This window comes from Petromyzon marinus, chromosome 18 (genome assembly GCF_048934315.1).
Source record: "Petromyzon marinus isolate PM22_M1 ecotype Great Lakes invasive population chromosome 18, UKy_Petmar_22M1.pri1.0, whole genome shotgun sequence".
Taxonomy (NCBI): domain Eukaryota; kingdom Metazoa; phylum Chordata; class Hyperoartia; order Petromyzontiformes; family Petromyzontidae; genus Petromyzon; species Petromyzon marinus.
Genome location: NC_133684.1, coordinates 6,351,503 through 6,375,000, shown reverse-complemented (window position 1 = coordinate 6,375,000; position 23,498 = coordinate 6,351,503). Strand labels below are relative to the sequence as shown.

At 56.8% G+C, this 23,498-nt stretch overlaps 1 protein-coding gene across 1 annotated transcript in view; it reads right to left on the bottom strand.

Moving 5' to 3' along the window:
• LOC116943629 (GRB2-associated-binding protein 1-like) overlaps nucleotides 1–23,498 on the bottom strand; it is a 119,111-nt gene that overhangs the window by 12,148 nt on the left and 83,465 nt on the right. The window contains 11 exon segments of the mRNA XM_032956649.2: nucleotides 471–840; nucleotides 1,198–1,295; nucleotides 1,853–2,001; nucleotides 2,004–2,036; nucleotides 2,038–2,253; nucleotides 2,477–2,683; nucleotides 4,560–4,643; nucleotides 7,031–7,292; nucleotides 13,257–13,292; nucleotides 13,295–13,384; nucleotides 13,387–13,549. Of these exon segments, the coding sequence (XP_032812540.2) occupies nucleotides 471–840; nucleotides 1,198–1,295; nucleotides 1,853–2,001; nucleotides 2,004–2,036; nucleotides 2,038–2,253; nucleotides 2,477–2,683; nucleotides 4,560–4,643; nucleotides 7,031–7,292; nucleotides 13,257–13,292; nucleotides 13,295–13,384; nucleotides 13,387–13,549 (1,708 nt within the window).

Sequence of the window (23,498 nt, the reverse complement as noted above, 5' to 3'; positions counted from 1 at the left end):
GCGAGTGAGCGTGTGAGCGAGTGAGCGTGTGAGCGAGTGAGCGTGTGAGCGAGTGAGCGTGTGAGCGAGTGAGCGAGTGAGCTTGTGAGCGTGTGAGCGTTTGAGCGAGTGAGCGAGTGAGCGTGTGAGCGAGTGAGCGAGTGAGCGAGTGAGCGTGTGAGAGAGTGAGCGAGTGAGCGAGTGAGCGAGTGAGCGAGTGAGCGTGTGAGCGAGTGAGCGAGTGAGCGAGTGAGCGAGTGAGCGTGTGAGCGAGTGAGCGAGTGAGCGTGTGAGCGCGTGAGCGTGTGAGCGAGTGAGCGAGTGAGCGAGTGAGCGAGTGAGCGTGTGAGCGAGTGAGCGTGTGAGCGTGTGAGCGACTGAGCGAGTGAGCGAGTGAGCGTGTGAGCGTGTGAGCGAGTGAGCGTGTGAGCGTGTGAGCGACTGAGCGTGTGAGCGAGTGAGCGAGCGTGCAGAGCCACCACCCCCTTCACCTTTGCGATCGCCCCCCTTGCGGTCGGGTTTGAGGTCGCGGTTGACGGGGGGCGGAAGCTGCACCTCGGCGGGCACCACCGAGCGCCTCGGGGGGCCACCGTTGGAGCCCCTCCTGGGCGCGGCGGGGGGGGGCGGCACCGCGGACGGGCCGGAGCCCGGGGCCGGGGCGGCAGCGGCGACAGCTGCGGTGAGGGGCGGCCCCCCCTGGGAGGTCGGCGGGGAGAGGCCCTCGACGTGGGCGGGGCTCATGGGGATGTAGTTGGTGTCGGAGGTCACGGGCGAGTCGATCTCGTGACCCGGGCTCGGCACCATCGCCACGTAGTTCTGCTCCAGGTCGGACTCGGAGCCGCCCTGCAAGCTCTTCTTGCGCTGGGGGGGGTGAGGGGAGGAGGGGGGAGGGGAGGAGGGAGGGGGGAGAGGAGCGCACACGGTGGAAGGGTGCATGAGTGTACGACCATGGGAAGGTGCGAGCGACTGAATGCACGGGTGCCTGGGTGACTCGGTGGGTGAGCGAGCGAGTGAGCTGCTGTATAAGTGACTGAGTGAACGAGTGAGTGGGTGAGTTAATGAGTGAGTGAGCAAACCAAAAAACTCTGAATTAGTTTGTGAGTGGCTGAGCGAGTGTCTTAGCGAGGGGCTTAGCGAGTGGGTGAGCGAGCGGGTGAGTGGGTGAGCGAGTGACCGAGCGAGCGGGTGAGTGGGCGAGTGCGGGTAAGCAAGTCTCACCATGTACGAGCTGTACCCGTCGCCCACGGACTCGAGCGAGTGACCCACGTCGCTCACCGTCGTGCGGGGGTAGTCGTAGCTGTCCAGCCGGTATGAGTCTACGCAGCGGGGGGTATGGAGAGAGCAGCGGTCACGACCATGACGATGGTGATAACGATGATGATGATGATGACTTGAATTGATGATGTTGGTGACGATGGGTCGACTGTGCTATCGCCGCAATGAGACACAGAAACCGTTCGGACCTCTCGCACAGCCCGGTGCGACTCCTCCTCCGCGCGAGCCTGCAGCCGGTGACTGACTGGTGACTGACCGGTGACCGCACCTCGTGGAGATGGCTGTGGCTGTGCGTGGACGGTAACTGGCAGGGCTTAATCCCTCCGGGTCGGCGATCCGGAAAATATTTCCGCGCCCGGGCCACGCCACATTTAGTAAACCCTCTCGCTGTGGCTTAGACAGTCAGGTGCCTACCCCGGTTTACCGGCGACATCCGGCGACAATGCAAGCCCAGGCAAAAGTTTGGGCAACCGCGTCTCGCGGCGACGCTTCGCACCTCCGCAGTTGGGTGCGACGGGCAACCCCCCGCCGCTCGCGGCGACGGCTACGGCCCAGCGTGGCCGCACCTCGCCGCAAACGGCCGAGGCCCGGTTCTTACCGCGCGCCGCCTTAGCTCCGTCCAGGCTGGAGATGGTGTTGCTCCTCCGCGCCACGGTGGGCGGCGGAACCAGGTAGAGGCCTCCGTCGCTCTCCGACTGCGAGCGCGGGTAGCTGTACACGCCGGCGCCGGCGCCGCCGCCGCCGTTGGCCGCCTCGGCGTCCCTCTCTCCGGCCGGCGTGCCGGCGCTCGGTTTGGGGGGCCGCGGCGGGGGCGTCCCCGCGTCGGGCGGCAGCGCGGGGCCCCCCGACAGCGAGGTGGGGGAGGCGCCGCCCGCGGAGGCGGCCGGAGTGGTCTGCCCGCCGTCGAAGCGGAAGACGCAGGGGACCTGGTAGAGCGAGGACGAGGTGGGGGCCGACGGGGGGGTGTCGTAGGTGGGCTGCTCGCTGCTCATGGAGTAGCTGAGCGTGGGGGGGGGGGGGCGCAGTGGGGGGGGGGGGGGAGAGACGGCGTCAGCATGCCAGTGATGGCGATGGTGTGGCTTGCGTGAGCGTGTCACTGCTGGGGACAGTGTCAGTGTGATAGTGTGTCTTTGTGTTATGGGGAGCGGAAGTGTAGTGGTTAGCATGCGACTGCGGTGCGGCACACACGGCGGTGCGGCGAGGGGCACTGTGCGGCGCCCACCTGCGGGGGTAGCTGTAGATGCCTCCCGAGAGGTCCCCGTCCGCCTCCGGCTGATCTGCCGTGGCGGAGGGGGGCGGAGGGAGCGGGGGGCAGGGCGGGCCAGGGGCCAGGTCGTACGCCGGGGGCACGACCCCGTTCATGACCCCTTTGGAGGTCACGGGGGGCGGCGCGTTGTGGTTGAGGTCGGTGTCGCACACGGGACTCGGGCTGCGGGGACACGAGCACGTGTGTACACGCTTGAGCGCACGAATACGTGTGCATGCGTACGCGCATGCACACGTAAATACATACACACAGGAGCACACGAATGCACACACACACAGTCACACACACACACGCACACACACAGCCACACACACACACAGCCACACACACAGTCACACGCACACACACACAGCCACACATACAGCCACACACACACACAGCCACACAACAACAACCGCCATTCGCCACTAAGTGGCGGTGACATCACCACGACGCTTGTGCCAGGCCATGTGCACCTTGAGGCCACGTGAAGTGTCGAACGCCCGCTGGCAGGAGGTCACGGGGCAGACCCAGGTGCCACGGGTCGACTGACTTGAGATGACTGGCTGATGCACCACCTGTGCCCCCTACTGTGCCAACCTGCTGAGCTTTAGCCACCCGGCGCTCTGCTCGTTGTTGTGAGCATCGCTCCTCCGCCCTCCGTTGTTGTTGGAGGGCGACTGCCTCCAACTGCCCAGTAGCGTCCTTCACGAGCCTCCTCCACAGAGGCCGATCTTGACACCGCTGGTACCAGTCATCGGCAAGTCCACTCAACTCCACATCCTCCTGTACCACATCACTCCATCTCTTCTCTAGCCCGTGCCGCGCCCGTTTAGCCCCCTCGATCCGGCCGAACAAAAGCTGTTTCAGCATGTGGTGGCTGGGCATGCGGGCTACATGACCCAGCCAACGCAGCCTTGCCTGCCGGAGGAGCTCACCGATGGGACCTTGCCCAGATCTTTCAAAGATTTGTGAGCTCCTCACACAATCCAGCCTGGTTAAACCCAGGATGGATCGTAGGCAGGCTAGTCTAAATGTTTCTAACCGGCGAAGATGTTCCATTAAGGGGGTCCACGTTTCGCAAGCGTAGAGAAGGGAGGGAATGACCGTGGCCGAGAAGACCTGAAGCTTAGTGCGGAGCGACAGACCAGGTAGCTTCCACACAGCGTTACGCAATCGATGAAAAGATATTGCCGCTCGACTGATTCGGAGTGAGACCTCTGCTGTTAAACAGGAGCCGCTCATAAGCACACTGTCCAGGTATGGGAAACTCTCCACTCTATCCACAACTGCCCCATCACTGAATGGGAATTGTGGGGGTGGAGTGTCCGATGGTACAAAATACCCAGGCAGGTGCTTAGTTTTGGTGGGGCTGATGGTAAGGCCCCATCTCTTAGTGGCACGCTCGAGTCTCAGTAGCAGCGTCTCCAACTCCTCCTCTGAATGAGCAGCTATTACCAAATCATCGGCATACATAACGTGGTTGAGCAATAGGGAGCCATCCCTTGACCACACCTGGGCATCGATCAGCTTCCCATTATATCTGTACCAAATGGAGATTCCCCCGGTACAGCTATTGAAGGCTTCACGAACTGCGTGGTCAAAATAGATGTTAAATAATTTCGGAGCCAGTGGACATCCCTGTCGCACCCCAAGGTGTACAGGGAATGGCTCTGACTCCCGGCCACGTAGTTTTACCCGGGCCCGCTCACCATCATGAAGGTCCTTAATGATCGTGAGCAGGGGGTCAGGGACTCCAAAAGCACGAAGAACAACAGCCACACACACACACAGCCACACACACACACAGCCACACACACACAGCCACACACACACAGCCACACACACAGCCACAACAACAACCGCCATTCGCCACTAAGTGGTGATGACGTCACCACGACGCTTGTGCCAGGCCACACACAGCCACACACACACACACACAGCCACACACACACACAGCCACACACACAGCCACACACACACACAGCCACACACACGCACACACGCACACAGCCACACACACACAGCCACATACACACAGCCGCACGCATGCACTCACTCGGCGGGCGTGCAGTTGACACCGCAGTCCCCCAGCAAGAAGTACTCATCCGCCCGGGGTGCCGGTGCGGTGGAGCGCGTGGAGCTGGGAGCGCGGGCGCAGGCGACGGCCATGGGGGTAGAGGCACGCGTGTGTGTGTGTGTACACGTGTGTACACGTGTGGTTGTATGTGTTTTTGCAGGGTTGTGTGTGCGTGTGTTTAACACGTGGATGTGTTTGTATGCGCACGTGCATATTGCACAACATTGAGCGTATGAATTATGAGCGCAAAATTATGAATTATTTACGAATTAATGCATGCATAAATGAACAGATAATGCATTGGTATGTGAGAAAAATATTGAAAAAAACAGTGGGGTGAACGTATAAGGGGCAGATGGGGGAAACACAAAAAACAAAATTAACAAATGGTTGTAAAAAAATCATAAAACAGCAACAATGATAAAGCGCAAAACAATCGCGGATGAACAGAAGCGCACGCGGGTTTTGTACGTGCGGTGTGGTATCACCCCTCCCCGGGTCTCTTTACGACTGGGTACCAATGCCAACGTTGGGGGGGCAATGTCCGGGGGTGGACAACGTCTACCAAGCATCGGCGCGTCGCCGATCCGTCCACAACAAACAAAAAATCGAATTGTGACGTGTGCATTGCGACACGCCGCACCGTAATGCCCCAAATCCGCGGCTCACTCAAGTTGCAATGCCACGTGGCAATCATCGCTCCCTACTGGCCGACTCGTCTCCATTTGGCAAGCCGGGAGCTAAGTCACCGAGTGCCACACAGGGACAGCTGAGAATGGCGGTCGGTTGTGGAGGGGCCGGGGCGATGCTTCGTAATGTGCCCCTGCGATGTGAGAATACACGCGTATGTGTGTGTGCATTTACGTGTGTGTGTGTGTATGTATCCGTTTGTAGGTGTGTGTATTTGTGTACACGTGTGTTTGCATGCGTAGGGGTATGTGTTTTTGCATACACACGTGTGCTTGTATGTGTGTGTGTGTATATAGAGTGAGGGAAAAAAGTATTTGATCCCCTGCTGATTTTGTACGTTTGCCCACTGACAAATAAATAATCAGTCTATAATTTTAATGGTAGGTTTATTTGAATAGTGAGAGACAGAATAACAACAAAAAATCCAGAAAAACGCATGTCAAAAATGTTATAAATTGATTTGCATTTTAATGAGGGAAATAAGTATTTGACCCCCTCTCAATCAGAAAGATTTCTGGCTCCCAGGTGTCTTTTATACAGGTAACGAGCTGAGATTAGGAGCACACTCGTAAAGGGAGTGCTCCTAATCTCAGCTTGTTACTGTATAAAAGGCACCTGTCCACAGAAGCAATCAATCAATCAGATTCCAAACTCTCCACCATGGCCAAGATCAAAGAGCTCTCCAAGGATGTCAGGGACAAAATTGTAGACCTACACAAGGCTGGAATGGCCTACAAGACCATTGCCAAGCCGCTTGGTGAGAAGGTTGGTGCGATTATTCGCAAATGGAAGAAACACAAAAGAACTGTCAATATCCCTTGGCCTGGGGCTCCATGCATAATCTCACCTCGTGGAGTTGCAATGATCATGAGAACGATGAGGAATCAGCCCAGAACTACACGGGAGGATCTTGTCAATGATCTCAAGGCAGCTGGGACCATAGTCACCAAGAAAACAATTGGTAACACACTACGCCGTGAAGGACTGAAATCCTGCAGCGCCCGCAAGGTGCCCCTGCTCAAGAAAGGACATATACATGCCCGTCTGAAGTTTGCCAATGAACATCTGAATGATTCAGAGGACAAATGGGTGAAAGTGTTGTGGTCAGATGAGACCAAAATGGAGCTCTTTGGAATCAACTCAACTCGCCGTGTTTGGAGGAGAAGGAATGCTGCCTATGACCCCAAGAACACCATCCCCACCGTCAAACATGGAGGTGGAAACATTATGCTTTGGGGGTGTTTTTCTGCTAAGGGGACAGGACAACTTCTCCGCATCAAAGGGACGATGGACGGGGCCATGTACCGTCAAATCTTGGGTGAGAACCTCCTTCCCTCAGCCAGGGCATTGAAAATGGTTCGTGGATGGGTATTCCAGCATGACAATGGCCCAAAACACACAGCCAAGGCAACAAAGGAGTGGCTCAAGAAGAAGCACATTAAGGTCCTGGAGTAGCCTAGCCAGTCTCCAGATCTTAATCCCATAGAAAATCTGGAGGGAGCTGAAGGTTCGAGTTGCCAAACGTCAGCCTCGAAACCTTAATGACTTGTAGAAGATCTGCAAAGAGGAGTGGGACAAAATCAAATACTGTTTTCCCTCACTGTACATATGTACATGTTTGTATGTTTTTGAATATACACGTGTGGTGGCACGTGTTTTTGCGGGGGGGTGTGTGTGTGTGTGTATACAAGTGGGTGTGTTTTGCACACTACACGTGTGTTTGTATGCGCGAGTGCATAGCAGTTTCGCGGGCACCCCACCTTCCTTCGGCCGACGACGAGGGGGTCACGCACTCGGCCAGCAGGAAGTACTCCTGGCCGTCCCCGCTCGTGCCATCCTGCCTCGGTGCTTCCGACTCGCCGTGCCCGCCGCCCGTGGTGGGCAGCGCGTACGGCGGCGGCGGCGACGTCACCGCGCCGCCCTCCGACAGCAGGGGCTGCTGGGAGACGGCCGCCCCCCCCGTGGCGGACGTGCGACGTAGCGGGCCGCTACCGACGGCCGCGCTGTTGCTCTTGACTTGGTCTGCCGAGGGGAGGGGGCCGGACACGCAAAAAAAATCCGATTCAAGGTGACGTCCCTTGTCTCAGCGGGTGAGCGCTCGTTGAGAATGAGTAAAATGTAAAGGTGCAGCCCTGAAATCGCTCCCTAACACGGCTTCTCGCCCCCTCCAGTAACCCCATTGGAGTTCGAACTCTGGAGGGCATTCTCGGCCGGCTCTTCGGCGTCGACCAGACGTGTCTGTAAGAGGTTTCTGATCGACTTTGCTATCTTATCTATTCTGTGGAATCTCTTCTGTGCTACGTATTCCGTGGTGCCTATTCTACAACACGGACACCAGACAACTGCTCGCATTTGCACGATTCGCGGCCCCCGTGTCGGGGAACGTGCAACTGACCGACCGCGTTTTTTGTTTTTCCGCGCGAGTACGTCGCGTTTCATCGTAACGTTCGGAGTTTCAAATGCGCCTCAGGCCCGCGCTCGTCCCCTCCGTGTGTCATCGTTTTGATCCCGGTCCACCTTCAGTAAATACCCACGTGAGACTGTGCACACCTCGGGCAATTAAATGGGGGGGGGGGGCAAAAGGCAAAGGTGCAGGCCTGCAATTGCCTGCTCTTGCCACTGCTGGCAGAACGGCCTCCACCGAGAGGGAGCTCTGGAGGGTATCTTGGCCTACTTTCGTCACGTTGGCCAGTGGTCGTTTGAAAGAGGTGGGGAGGTGTACCCACGCTTTTCCCCACCAAACGTCCGTAGGCCGCGGTGAGACCCCGGTGCTCGGCTAGCGGCTCACCCTGGCCAGCAGGGCTGGGACACCAAGGCCGGTTCCTTTTAGCACTGCTTGTTTTTTTTTTCCAATATTTTACGGAAACCGTTTGATCAATTTGGCCGGTTTTCTCTATATTAAGTCTCTCAAAGCAACAGAACTTGATACCAGATTTACGTACAAATTGGATCATCTTTCTAAAATGTATTGTTCCCCCCCCACGCCCTATTACGGACAGATCTAATGCATGAAAGCTTTGCTTGTCCTTCCCCCACACCTCCAGTTAGCACCACGGCTGGCTAGGTACGGTGCAAAAGAAGTTCAACATACACGCACATACATACCTTGGTTATAAAGCGTTCATTAAACAAATTGGAACAAAGGAGATTTGTTTGGTTCTTGGCCCAGCAAAGGCTCGCTGAGGCGTGAGATGATTTTTCAAGAGGGTCCTGCTGGACGATAATTTGGGCCAATTACCGCACCCTCAGGGATTCACTCCACAAGAGCTCATCAGTGAGCCACGACCAGCGATAAAGCTGCCAAGGAGAGCACAAGCTGTTGCATGGATGACAAATCACGTGAACTGTGTGCAGATCCTGAATATATGATCAAAGCTGGTATATATACATACACGTAAAAATGTTTTCTCTCGTTCCCAATTTTATTCCGATTCAGGGTCACGAATATAAAAAGAAACCGGGAATGCATTGTTCGAACATTGCGGAGCGTGCAGCGGCCTCGAGTGGCTGCAGGGGTCACGTGAACCCATGACAGTACCCACGACAAAGTGACACACTGTCGATTCTTCCACAACATCGATTCAGCTGCTGGCAGCGGGAACTTAAAAAAGGCTCACCTCAAACCACCGGAATCCTCACACCGCCAGTAAACGTTGGGTTTTAATTAACCCGGCGGAGGGCCTGCGACTGAGATTCGCTGTCTTCATTTAACCTAACGGAGGAGTCACGATTGGGATTCGCTGTCTTTAACCGAGCGGAGGGCCGTGCGTACGATTTTAATTCTCCATCTTTATTCAAATGAGATTGAGATTCACCGTCTTTATTCAACCGAGCAAGGTGATGTGGGGAGGTGGTGGGTGGGTAAATGGGAGTGGTGGGTGGGAGTGGTGGGTGGGTGGGGAGAGCGACCGTGACCGCGATTCGATATCTGGCTGCCGGACAGGAGGGGAACTGCAAGGGGCTCCCAACGGCCGCCGCTTCCAGGAAAGCGGCGTCACGGCGTTTACAGAAACACTCCCGGTACCCGTTCTAGGAAGGGTCCCCCCCCCCCCCACGGAACTGCAGAGGGGGGGGGGGGGCGGTGGCACAGGAGAGTTGTGATGTGGTTGGAGACAGACGGTGGGTGGGGGGAGGGGTGATCAGAGAGAGGGGGGCTGGTAGGGTGAGGGAGGGGGTGGTATTTAGGGGGACGGGGTGCTGAAGAATTGTAACTGGACGTAGGGGTGATGCATAGAGGAGTAGAGAGAGGGGTCATCGATGTGTGGGGAGTCGGATGGTGAGGAGGGCGGGGGGGGGGGGTGTTGGACTGGTTGGTTGGGCTGAAGATAATGCGGGGTTCGATGGAAGGGTGTTGGGCTAAAGCAGAGTTGGGGAAGGTGTGACGCGTGGAGGTGTGACACGTGGAGGTGTGACGCGTGAGGTGTGATGCATGGAGGTGTGATGCTTGGAGGTGTGATGCTCGGAGGTGTGATGCGTGGAGGTGTGACGCTTGGAGGTGTGATGCGTGAGGTGTGATGCGTGGAGGTGTGACGCTTGGAGTGTGACGCTTGGAGGTGTGACGCTTGGAGGTGTGACGCGTGGAGGTGTGACACGTGGAAGTGTGAGACTTGGAGGTGTGACTGGTGGAGGTGTGACGCGTGGGGGTGTGACGCGTGGAGTGTGATGCATGGAGGTGTGATGCTGGAGGTGTGATGCTCGGAGGTGTGATGCGTGGAGGTGTGGACGCTTGGGGTGTGACGCAGGGAGGTTTGATGCGTGGAGGTGGACGCTTGGAGGTGTGACACGTGGAGGTGTGACACGTGGAAGTGTGAGACTTGGAGGTGTGACTGGTGGAGTGTGACGCGTGGAGCTGTGACGCTTGGAGCTGTGACGCTTGGAGGTGTGACACGTAGAGGTGTGATGCGTGGAGGTGTGATGCGTGGAGGTGTGATGCGTGGAGGTGTGATGCGTGGAGGTGTGATGCTTGGAGATGTGATGCGTGGAGGTGTGATGCTTGGAGGTGTGATGCGTGGAGGTGTGATGCTTGGAGGTGTGATGCGTGGAGGTGTGATGCGTGGAGGTGTGATGCATGGAGGTGTGATGCATGGAGGGTGCCGGAGTGGGAGGGGGGATTGAATGGGTGGGGATTTGAAAGGGCGTGGGTGAGAGTGGTGTGGATGAGAGGGGTGTGGGTGAGAGTGGTGTGGGTGAGAGTGGTGTGGGTGAGAGTGGTGTGGGTGAGAGTGGTGTGGGTGAGAGTGGTACAGGGTGAGAGTGGTGTGGGTGAGAGTGGTGTGGGTGAGAGTGGTGTGGGTGAGAGTGGTGTAGGTGAGAGTGGTACAGGTGAGAGTGGTGTAGGTGAGAGTGGTGTGGGTGAGAGTGGTGTAGGTGAGAGTGGTATAGGTGAGAGTGGTGTGGGTGAGAGTGGTGTGAGAGAGAGTGGTGTGGGTGAGAGTGGTGTGGGTGAGAGTGGTGTGGGTGAGAGTGGTGTGGGTGAGAGTGGTGTGGGTGAGAGGGGTGTGGGTGAGAGTGGTGTGGGTGAGAGTAGTGTGGGTGAGAGTGGTGTGGATGAGCGTGTGTGGGTGAGAGTGGTGTGGTGAGAGTGGTGTGGGTGAGAGTGGTGTGGGTGAGAGTGGTGTGGGTGAGAGTGGTGTGGATGAGAGTAGTGTGGGTGGAGTGGGTGGGTGAGAGTGGGTGGAGTGGGTGGGTGGGTGAGAGTGGGTGGGTGAGAGTGGTGTGGATGAGAGTGGTGTGGGTGAGAGTGTGGTGGGTGAGAGTGGTGTGGGTGAGAGTGGTGTGGGTGAGAGTGGTGTGGGTGAGAGTGGTGGTGGGTGAGAGTGGTGTGGATGAGAGTGGTGATGGTGCTTAGGGGCCTGGAGAGGTATTTGAATGATCAGAGATGGGGTGGGTGGAAGGGTGGAGGATAGAGTGGTAGAGGTGGCTGCGGGAGTGGTGGTGGTGGTGGTGGAGCGGGAGTGCAGCAGTTTGCGCATTGCATCACAAACCCGGGAGACCCGAGTTTGATTCCCGCTCACGGCCAGTACACCAGTGACGATTATCTGGACCGGTCCCGGGCCTTCCCTAAGTCAACTCAGCCTCAAATGAGTACCTGGTGCGGTGTGCAGTAAACATCGCCACGAGGGAGACAAATGCGACCGGGCGTGGTGTTGGCCACCCACCGCCACGTGTGCCGTGCCGGCCTTCATAGATGCTCGCTAACTGCACTTGCCCCAAACAGCCTGTTACGGCTATACCGGGGGGTGGGGGGTTATTGTCTTTCGGTGGGAGCGTGAAGTGTTGATGCAGCAGAGTGACCACGGAGGTGGTGAGGAGGCGAGGAAGAGGAGGAGGAGGAGGGGGAGGAGGAGCGTTGAATCGCGTTGCGGAAGGTTTCCTGGCAGAGGCGCCCCTGTCGGCTCACCCCACCACCGCCTCGCGGTGGCGCGAGGGGCAGAGGACGTCCCGTGCGAGCCTCGCGAGAGGCAGAGAAAAACAGAAGTGGTGGAGCGCAAAAAATAAGAAATAAACAACACTCGCAGAGGGAGAGTCGACAGGGAGAGAGATAGTGGAGAGTAGAGAGAGCTGAGGTGGGGGGGTGAGAGAGCAAGAGAGAGAGTGGAAAGAGAGGGAGAGTGCGTAACCGCTTGTGCCCGCGTGTGCCCCGTGAACCCGGGCGACCCCGCGTGGAGTCGCCGCCACGCCCCGGGTGCCCACGGACGCCGCGGGCGGTGCCCACGGACGCCGCGGGCGGTGCCCACGGACACCGCGGACGGTGCCCACGGACACCGCGGGCGGTGCCCACGAACACCGCAGGCGGTGCCCACGGACACCGCGGGCGGTGCCCACGAACACCGCGGGCGGTGCCCACGGACACCGCGGGCGGTGCCCACGAACACCGCGGACGGTGCTCACGAGCGGGGCATGGGGCAGGGCACCACCAACACCGCCACCACCAACCACCAACAACCATCAAGAGCCCTGGCACCACCACAACCAGAACCAACACCGTCGCCGCAGATGCTGCGACAAGCGGCACCACCACCGTGAAAAACACCGGCACCACGAACAACGCCGCTACCAAACACCACCAACAACAATACCAGATAACAACAAACAAGCAGCAGCAGCCAATATGAGAAGCTACAAACGACAGCGGAGCCGCGCGATCGCCGCTAGGTGGCGCACTTTGGCAATTCCCAAATCTCCTCCCCACCACGCAATCCCCCCCCCCCCCCCCCCCCCCCCCCCCCGAGAGAAAACAATGCACAGAGAATAATGTGGATTTGTTACGTCCTGTGGTTCAATCAGGATTTGTATTCTATTCAAATAGCTGAATTGCAATGCTGGGCTGCTAAAGATCGTGAATAATGCCCGATACTCACCATCACTGTCACCAACACTACCACGCCAACACCATGACTACCAAAAAACAAAGATCCCCCGTATAGCCTTAACAGACTGTTGAGGCAAGAGTTGTTAGCGAGCGCCTATGAAGGCTGGTACGTCACACGAGGGGGTGGGTTGACCAGCACCACGCCCGGCCGCCTTTGCCTACCCAGTGGCGATGTACTCAATTGAGGCTGAGTCGACTGAGAGGAGGCCCAGGTCTAATTCAGATAATCGTCAATGGCGTTGGCGGTGAGCGGGAATCATACTCGGGGTTCATAGCACAACGCGCTAACTGCTACACTACCCGCTCCCCACACCGCTGCCACCATGACACCACAGCCAACAGCAACTGCAAGGATCTCCCGTGTAGCCTTTAACAGACTCGTTGGGGACAAGGGCTGTTAGCGAGTAGCACGTATGAAGGCCGGCACACCACACGAGAGGAGGAGGGTAGAAACACGACCAGCACCACCGTCACCACCACAAACGCCGCCACCACCACCAGCACCACCACCACCACCAGCACCGCCACCGCGACCGCCGTCGCCGCCGCCATCCCCACGGAGCGTTGGACGGAAGGGCGGCACGCGGAGCGCGCTCTCTCTCTCTCTCTCTCACCGTCATCGTGCGGGTTGAAGCCACAGACGCTGCAGAGCACTGCACCCATCTGTTCATCTCCTCCTCGCTGTCAGCCACCAGGTAGAAGGTCCTGTCGAGCGTGCGCACGTCGAAGATGAAGGAGTGCAGAACTCCTTGCGGTCAAAGCTGAGGCCGGCGTCCACCTGCTCGCACAGGTTGAGGTCGATGATGCGCAGCGGCTTGCGCGAGCCCTCGCTCTTGTAGTACTCGAGCACGTCCGGGTCGCCGCTCAGTCGCCCGCTGCGCAGCACGAACCACCGCTTCTTCCACGCCTGCACGTCACGCGGGCAACACCGACCATCGGATTCTAAGACGGACGGTTTGATGGACAGGTGCGTGGACAGACGAATGCAGAGGTGGATGGATAAACAGATGAACGGACAGATGGATGGACAGATGAACAGATAGATTAATTGATAAAGGGATGGATAAACAGATGAACGGATTGATATATGGATGGACGGGCGCACATTCAGACAGACTGATGGACGGACATTTATATGCACGGAATGAATAGATGGACTTACAAACAGATGGAATGGCGAAGAGATAGGCACGAAATCACATGGACAGACCGATGGACAGATGGACAGAGAGATGGATGGATGGTAAAATGGATGGGTAGGCAGATGATAGATAGCTGCAGGCACACAAGACAGATGAAATAAAGGATAGACAGATGATTGATGAACAGGTAGACAGATACTGTAGAATGTAGATGGATGGGGAGACACAATTAGATGGACAGACGGACGAACAAACAGACGCACGCATGCGTGAATGCATGCACCCACGCACAGACAGAACATTTTGGAGTGGAAAGAATATTTACGCAAATCAATAATAGAAACAACACTTAAATTGGATGAGGCAGAAGGCAATGATCGGCGGCGATAGGCAGGACGGTTGGGACGGGAGAGAGTGACGAGATGGAACTGACAAGACGCATTGGGAGCGGAGGGGTGCACGTAAGGGCCAGGCAGGCCAGACGGGACAAACGGGACGTCCCGGGCGGACAGGACACGTGGGACACAGAGGACACGTTGTGTGGCGGGAACACTGGGGACGTAAGAGAGACACGGAGGGGTCAAGAGGTCACAAGTCTCAATGGCATCTCCAAGCTGCTGTCGCTTCGTGCAAGTCCCGGGTGTCCGTCGGACACTGGCATCTCGCACCGCCGATGAGCACGGCTGGCGACGTACGGTGCAGAATGAGATCAACATACACAACGTACGATAGCTTCCACAATAGAGGTTTTTTTGGGTTAGATCGCGTAAATATATAAATGTGTCGTTAAATACCCGCCACCACCCGACACTGCCAACTAGTAAGGTTTGTCACGTAAACAGAACGTGCCAATTCGTCACTAGAACAGCACACCGGTGTGTTGGAGAGCCAAGCTCTCGAATTGGCACGTTCTGTTTACATGACAACCCTTACTAGTTTGCTGTGTCAGGTGGTGGCTGGTTTTAATGACACAATTATATTTTTACGCGATCTAACCCAAAAAAAACCCCTCTATTATGGATGATATTGGTCGCGAAAGCCTCCTACGTGTTAAACGTACAACATCTTACTCGGCGCGAGAGAGAGGCACGCGCGAAACTATGGGGGGGGGGCAGAACCCCTACTTTCAAACGCTGCGTCCCAGCAGCGCAGGGTCAGTGTCCCCGCCATGGCCGTTACGAACCCCCACGATGCAACGCCGTGGTGTATGTGGCATCCCCACACCCCCCTACATACCACACTGAAGCCCCCCCCCCCCCGTCCACAGCCGCCCCCTCTCCCTGCCCCCCGCTGTGCGCAAGTGTAAATCTCGGCGGCGTGATGGTGTCGGTATAAATAGCCGCGCGACGCCGCCGCCACCGCCGCGCATTCCCGCGTGCCGCACACAGCCATGACATTTGTGGAGAGACGCGAGGGTGGTTGGGGGTGTCGGGGCGAGGAGTTTGGGGGGCGGGGGAGAGGAGGGGGGGGGGTGGCAAAGTGGGGGTGGTGGTGGTGGTGTAGCGGTTAGCGCTACGAACCCGGAGATCCGAGTTCGATTCCTGCTCACGGCCAACACCGGTGACGATTATCTGAACCGGTCCTGCGCCTCCCCAAGGTCGACTCGGCCTCAAGTGAGTACCTTGTGGGGCGTGTAAAACATCGCGTGGCCAACTCCTTCGAGCCCAAAGTCCCACCAGCACGAAGCGCCGGTCGCTGTACATTGCCGCGTAGAACTTTAAACCACGCCAAACATTCTTCAACAAGACAATTTGCCGATCATGAAATGTGGGTAAACCGACGCAGGATTCTTAATACGCGCCTGGGATTGCTCTCGGACACGTATCGGTACCCCCCCCTCGTCCCAGCAGGTCTCGAGGTCCAGCGACACAGTCGCCGAGTTGGCGACACTGGCCCGGGAGAACAACAACAACAACTGCCGGCCGTTGAGTGGCCCTCCAACCCGCGGCGGCTTTGGAGGTCGCCATCGTCCCCTGCCTTGCTGGGGGTACGACGGGCGGTACGGCGAGCGGGTCGATTTCCATCCGCAGTCGATCTGCACGGAGACGAAAGTGCTGCCCCCTCCTCTCCCGTCCGCACTCCGGTTACCGCCCACGCGTGCGGAACAGAGTTGACCAACGATTCCAATATGGGAACGCAGAGTTTGGGAAATTTGTTGGCGTCGGTTCCGGCTGCCTTCCCCAATGCTCCGTGGGGCCTCCTGCGCCTCCGAATTGCGCCACATCTCCGCCGCCGTCGCCACCGCCGTCGACAGCGGACGAAACACTGCGCGGGTTACAAAGCAGATCTCGGAATAAGACGCCCAACAATGAACAAACGGATCCCCGGGGCCTGACCCGAGGAGAGAAAGGGGAACCTGGGAAAGGGGACCACAAGGGAGAACCAGGGTTCCGTCTCGCAAGAGGGCCTTGTGGGCTCCCACACCACACCCCACGCCCCCCCCCCCCGTGCCCCCCCCCTCCGTGCCCATGTCTCACCCCCAACACCGCAGCTGTCACGCAAATGCCACCCGCTTGTCCCACAGCATCGTGGAGACAGACATCTCAAGCTGCGAGCTCTCAAATAAATAATGAAGCAAGTAACAATGCGGTGCACTGTGTGCTGACGAACAAGGCACGGTCAACGCCGCGCGTGTACAGTACGCGGACACGTGCAGCCCCCCTTTCAGCAGATCCGCTGCTGGATGTGGAGCCTCGATCCCCAATGCCATGCGGGCAGTCGCTGGGGGGTTAATTTTGCCCCTTCTCCACGCTGGTCACTGCGGGTTGGTGGTGAGGACATTACAAAGTGTGTATTTTGGCTCCACCGTCCACTGTTGCCCACCGTGCAGCTCCGAGGCCTATAACACCTGTTATGCATGGTGGCCGCCCACCAAAGCACTACCCAGGCTCAAGCTTCCGGGATCTGACAAAGCTTGGGCTCTTCGAGTGACGTGAGCGGGCAGCATCGCGATATCGATACAATCATCGCCATCGTCATAATCATCACTCAATAACACGCGACACGTACCACGCTCGAGAGGCTTAGACGCCGACTCACATGGGAGTAGGGTCGCGCTTATGATTGATTTGGGATTGAGACTCAGACTAGAGTGGTATTGAGACTAGGGTGGGATTGAGACTAGGGTGGGATTGAGACTAGGGTGGGATTGAGACTAGGGTGGGGTTGCGACTAGGGTGGGATTGAGACTAGGGTGGGATTGAGACGAGAGTGGGATTGAGACTAGGGTGGGATTGAGATTAGGGTGGGATTGAGACTAATGGGATTGAGACTAGGGTGGGATTGAGACTCAGACTAGAGTGGCATTGAGACTAGGGTGGGGTTGAGATTAGGGTGGGATTGAGACTAGAGTGGGATTGAGACTAGGGTGGGATTGAGACAAGGGTGGGATTGAGACTAGGGTGGGATTTAGACTAGGGTGGGATTAAGACTAGGGTGGGATTGAGACTAGGGTGGGATTGAGACTAGGGTGGAATTGAGACTCAGACTAGAGTGGCATTGAGACTAGGGTGGGGTTGAGACTAGGGTGGGGTTGAGACTAGGGTGGGATTGAGACTAGGGTGGGGTTGAGACTAGGGTGGGGTTGAGACTAGGGTGGGGTTGAGACTAGGGTGGGGTTGAGACTAGGGTGGGGTTGAGACTAGGGTGGGATTGAGACTATGGTGGGATTGAGACTAGGGTGGGATTGAGACTATAGTGGGATTGAGACTAGGGTGGGATTGAGGCTAGGGTGGGGTTGAGACTAGGGTGGGATTGAGACTAGGGTGGGATTGAGACTAGGGTGGGATTGAGACTAGAGTGGGGTTGAGACTAGGGTGGAATTGAGACTAGGGTGGGATTGAGACTAGGGTGGGGTTGAGACTAGGGTGGGATTGAGACTAGAGTGGGGTTGAGACTAGGGTGGGATTGAGACTCGAGTGGGGTTGAGACTAGGGTGGGATTGAGACTAGGGTGGGATTGAGACTCGAGTGGGGTTGAGACTAGAGTGGGGTTGAGACTAGGGTGGGGTTGAGACTAGGGTGGGATTGAGACTAGGGTGGGATTGAGACTAGGGTGTGGTTGAGACTAGGGTGGGATTGAGACTAGAGTGGGGTTGAGACTAGGGTGGGATTGAGACTAGGGTGGGATTGAGACTAGGGTGGGATTGAGACTAGAGTGGGGTTGAGACTAGGGTGGGATTGAGACTAGGGTGGGATTGAGACTAGGGTGGGGTTGAGACTAGGGTGGGATTGAGACTAGAGTGGGATTGAGACTAGGGTGGGATTGAGACTAGGGTGGGATTGAGACTAGGGTGGGATTGAGACTAGGGTGGGATTGAGACTCGAGTGGGGTTGAGACTAGGGTGGGGTTGAGACTAGGGTGGGATTGAGACTAGAGTGGGGTTGAGACTAGGGTGGGATTGAGACTAGGGTGGGATTGAGACTAGGGTGGGGTTGAGACTAGGGTGGGATTGAGACTAGAGTGGGATTGAGACTAGGGTGGGATTGAGACTAGGGTGGGATTGAGACTAGGGTGGGATTGAGACTAGGGTGGGATTGAGACTAGGGTGGGATTGAGACTAGGGTGGGATTGAGACTAGAGTGGGGTTGAGACTAGGGTGGGATTGAGACTAGAGTGGGGTTGAGACTAGGGTGGGGTTGAGACTAGGGTGGGATTGAGACTAGAGTGGGGTTGAGACTAGGGTGGGGTTGAGACTAGGGTGGGGTTGAGACTAGGGTGGGGTTGAGACTCGAGTGGGGTTGAGACTATGGTGGGATTGAGACTAGGGTGGGATTGAGACTAGAGTGGGGTTGAGACTAGGGTGGGATTGAGACTAGGGTGGGGTTGAGACTATGGTGGGATTGAGACTAGGGTGGGATTGAGACTAGAGTGGGGTTGAGACTAGGGTGGGATTGAGACTAGAGTGGGGTTGAGACTAGGGTGAGATTGAGACTAGGGTGGGATTGAGACTAGGGTGGGATTGAGACTAGAGTGGGGTTGAGACTAGGGTGGGATTGAGACTCGAGTGGGGTTGAGACTAGGGTGGGATTGAGACTAGGGTGGGGTTGAGACTAGGGTGGGATTGAGACTCGAGTGAGAGTGACCCGTTAAGGCCGCCACCTGTCAGGCGCCTCTCTGAACTCCGCGCAGCTGGGATAAAAATATCACAAGGCCCACGTCATTGCGTGCAGTTTTGAGGGGCAGGTGTAACGAGTGGGGGGGGGGGGTGTAACGAGTGGGGGGGGGGGGGGGTTGGTGTGAGTTGGTGGAGGGGGGGGGGTTAAATCAGCACGTTACTAAACGTCACAATGCCCCCCATGACGCGGGACTACCAGGTGCTACAGGCAGCTGTGCAGCGGCAGCCACGTGCATTTCATGCTTCCCCCATCCCTGCTCCCCCACCTTCACCGACCCGCAATGACCAGATCTCGCGAAGTATGGTCGAATCACTGGCGCGACCCTGCACGGCGTGGGGGTGTGGGGGAGGGGAGGCCATCCATCCAACAGTGGAAATGCCATCGACACTACTGGCCGCTGTGGTGGCAGCTATGGACGGAGCAGCACAGAGCGCCACCCAGCACTGCCGCCTCTCACCTGCCGTCGCTCACCGCAAATAACCGAAACGGCCACACCACCACCGCCACCCATCCCTCTCACCACTCACCCCTCTCACCACCACAACCACCACCACCACCACCCACCCCTCTCACCACCACCACCACCCACCTCACCACCACCGCCCCTACCTGCCCGCTCACTCGCCGAGGCGCGAAAGTAAATTGCGCAACAAAGCGCAGCCCGGATGATGATGATGATAACAACGACGACGATGACACCGATGCCCAGACTCCCACGCAGATGTTTGTGTGTGTGTGGGGTGGGGGGGGGAGTCGCACCGCGCCTGTGCCGGGGGACGACTCGGCCCAATTTCGCCGTCATCAAAACAAGAGCCTGAGGGCGGTAGTGGGCCTGGAGAGCCCGTGACAAGGTAAAGGGGCAGCCGCTGGGATTGCTCGCCTGCGCCACCACCGGCGGAATGGCCTCCGCTCAGAGGGTGGCCCAAGTGCCTCTGGCCAATAGAGCATTTGGCCAACTCCTCCGCACCATAGCAATACTTCCTGCCAGACGTGGTGGGCATATGAAACCGTGTTGTTGTGCGCGGGCACGTGGCAATAAAAAGTGTTTAGGGGAATCAGAAGAGTGACAGCGTGGAGCCAGAATCGCAGAGATGTGAGGTTTGAGCGGGTGCCACGGTGGCGAGGTGTTAACTACCTCGACTAGTATAGAGGAGGTCGTGGATTCGATCCCGACCCTGACGCCTGAATATTTGGAGTTTGCGTGTTCAACCCGTGGTCGTGTGGATTTTTCTTTGAGTCCTCCGGGTTTTTCCCCTCCGCATTTCGAAACGTGCATTTAGAGTATTTGGCTGATATACATTTCCACATCATAAGCCAATTCGTTGAGCTATCATTTGTGACCAGGTCGCTTCTAAACAAAATGGTTACGTGGCTGAGTGGGCCTTACCTGATAAAATAAAAATAGTTTAGTTTGAATCTGGGTTTCGGTTGCCTCTGCTTAAACTGCGATTCCATGTACTGTATAGCAAGTTGATTGTGTCGGCCAGGTCATCAATGATTTACATCGAGACCCATAGACTTACACTGCGATCGACCGACTCAGGTCGAGATCCATAGACGCACAGAAAGAGCACTGGCTCGCAGAGGGCCAGATTCGCAGAGAAAGTGTAGACTCACATGAAGAGCCATGGACTGAGTTGGGACTAAATAGGTTTCTCAGGTGTTGCAATTTTATAGTCTCAATTCAACCACCAATGACTGCACGAATAAATCACCACCTTACATTTGGTACTTCATTCAAACTTGGAAAAAATTCCAGCTGTGAGAATTAAAATTGTCAATTATATTGTCAAATAACCACCATCATTCGATATCGCGATGCACGTGGAAAGCGCATCCCCTGAAGTGGTTTCGTGATACCCACTTCCACGTTCTTCAACACAGGGGTTGATGCAGCGCACTCGCGGGTTGATGCGCCCGCTCGTCTCCTGACGTGACGCCAAGAACACGGGGGATAAAAGGAGGGGAAAATATTCCATAAAGGGACGGAAAGAATACTTGTAGATTTGAAGCTTTCGTGACTGCAAGGATCCATACTCTTTGTTTCTATTCGGTAAAGTCACTCACAGCTTAACGTGACTTTACCTAATAGAACCAAAGAGTATGGATCCTTGCGGGCACGAAAGCTTCAAATCTAAATTTCAATGGGACAGTATATTTATTCTAGTAGTGGTATTCCAAACTCCCAGGGTGGTGTATTATCATCTTGTGCTAATTCCAAGCTTTGTCAGTGGTGCGTTTCATGCTAATTTCCTTCGTCAGGGCGTTTGCTGTTTGCCCCCTCACAGCTTAAAGGGAGGCGACCAGCGCTTGGCTTTCTTCACTCCAACGCTGTCCGCTGGACAGGTTGGTCCCTTCATCTGATGAAGGCCGCTTGTGTTGTGGCCGAAACGTCGTGATTTCTGCTGTTTTAATTTTTTACCTACGTGACTTTACCGAATAGAACCACAGAGTAAAGAAAGAATACTCTCAGAAACACTCGACTCGCAATCGAAAGGTCAAGAATTCTAAGATCACGTTTGCGTGTCGACTCACCATCCCTCTCTGGGTCGGTTCGGAGTCAAACAAAAAGCAACACTTTGTGGAAAGTCAACCGAGAAAGCACGTGTCCGCGAAGCACACCGCATGCTGTGTGGATAGGAATCAGCCATTTTCCGTGCATGAAAACATCATGCAAATATACAATTTCGGTTACGAGTGGCTGCAAACGATACAGAAACAACGAGGTGGGACTGACAGCACAAGTGTCCTTGCTAGGATTTTGGGTTTTGGCCGAGGAAGGGATTCTGGGTTAGGGATAGGATTAGAAAGAGAGCTAGGGTTTGGATCAAGGCTACGACTATGGCTATAATAGGACTAAGGCAAAAGATAGGGCTGGGGTTGGTTAAAGGTTTAGAGTAAGGGATAGCGTTATAGTCAGGGTAATGGTCAGAGCTATAGCTGGGGCTAGGGTTATGTTTAGGAATAGGATAAAAGCCAGAGTTATGGAGAGGGTTAGGACTAGGACTTTGGTTAGGACTAGTATTCGAGATTTATGTATATGTGCATGTTGAATTTCTTTCGCACTGTACGTAGCCGACCGTGCTAATCGGAGGTGTGGGGAAGGGCAACAAACAAAGAGAAGTGAGTTTTCAATCTCAATGATGATTTAAAATTGAATAGCTCCCAGTGGCTTCCTAATATCGCAAGGAAGAGCGTTCCAGACGGCCGCAGAAGCGCATCTGAAAGCGCGCAACGCGGCGACCGCCTTTGTTCGATGGCCAGCCAAAAGCCGCTGCGAGGATGACCACAGTTCGTGTGATGGCTCATGCTTCTTGAGGAGGATAGGGTTAAGGCGAGGGTTAGGGATAGGGTAGAGTTTAGTCCGTGGCCAGAGTTTGAGTGAAGGCGAAGGGCTCCGATTGGAGCTGGGTTTTTCGGGCCAGCCCCTAATGCGCTTGTGCTGGGACTCGCGTCTGGGGGGGGGGGGGACACTGGTGCTGGGTTTTGGGGGGGTGGCCGTGGCTTCACCCTCGCACGCCATTCGTCAGACCGGCACAACGGCGAGCCGTGTGACGAGGGAAGAGGACAGGAGCCCTACGGGCCGGGCTCTCGCGTCACACGTCCCGTCGCGGCGGCACAAAGGGCCCCCTTTTCAACGGCCGGGCGCTTTCAAGTTCGTCCTCGCTCGGTGGCGCCGAATCGGCGCGTCCAAACGTCTTGAGTTAAAAAGTCGCAGCCCCGGGGCTTCCGGGGAGAGGGTGGAGGGGGTGGGCGAGAGCCGAGATTGAGATGGGGGGGGGGGGGGCTGCATGTGGTGCGGGGGAGTGCGGGTGGGGGAGCCAGGGAGGAGAAGGGGGGGTTGCTGACTCTGCTGACTTTGACCACAGTGGCTGCGCACGCTGCCTTGGCTGCAGATTCTCCCATCGGACGGGGAGCGGTTCGGAGCGCCGACGTCCTTGGGGGCAGCGGCATCGCTACCGAGAGTGTTCAGGCAACTGCGCCAGGGCCCATGGGCCAGAGGGGCCCATGGGCCAGAGGGGCCGAGGCGCCAGGCAACAACGATGGGGGGGAAACTAAACAGGGCCCCCCCCCCTCCCCCCCACCTTAATTAATTCCTTGCACCAGGGTCCACGCCGACCACGCTACCACCAGCGGGAAGGAGAAGCGAGCGAAGCTCCATCGCTCCGTTCGTCATCGACAGAAAGCCACGACACCTCCGAGGGAAGAGCGAAACAACGTGGGAGAGGAGGTGGGGGAGAAGCTGATGGAAGCCAGAGTTAGGGTTAGGGATCGAGTCAGGATTAGGGACCAACTGGCTGGCGTGGCGAGGGCGGGAGACCGGTCGGTACGCGCGGCTACCGTCGGGGGTTGGCTCTCCGCTCGCGGTCCGTCCCGTCCGCTCGCCAATACATTCTACGAGTCACGCGCATTGCGACTGGTCAACGGAAACCCTGCAGCAAAATGTAGATTCTACTTCACAGGCAAAGAGCTGGACTCCTTAGTCACCTTCAGAGGTCTCTATGGCTCGCTGTGAACGCCCGAGACGCAGGGCAGCCGGCGGCATCGAGAGCGACGTGGCCTGCGGGGAAACCCGCTGGGGTTTTCTGTCGCAAAA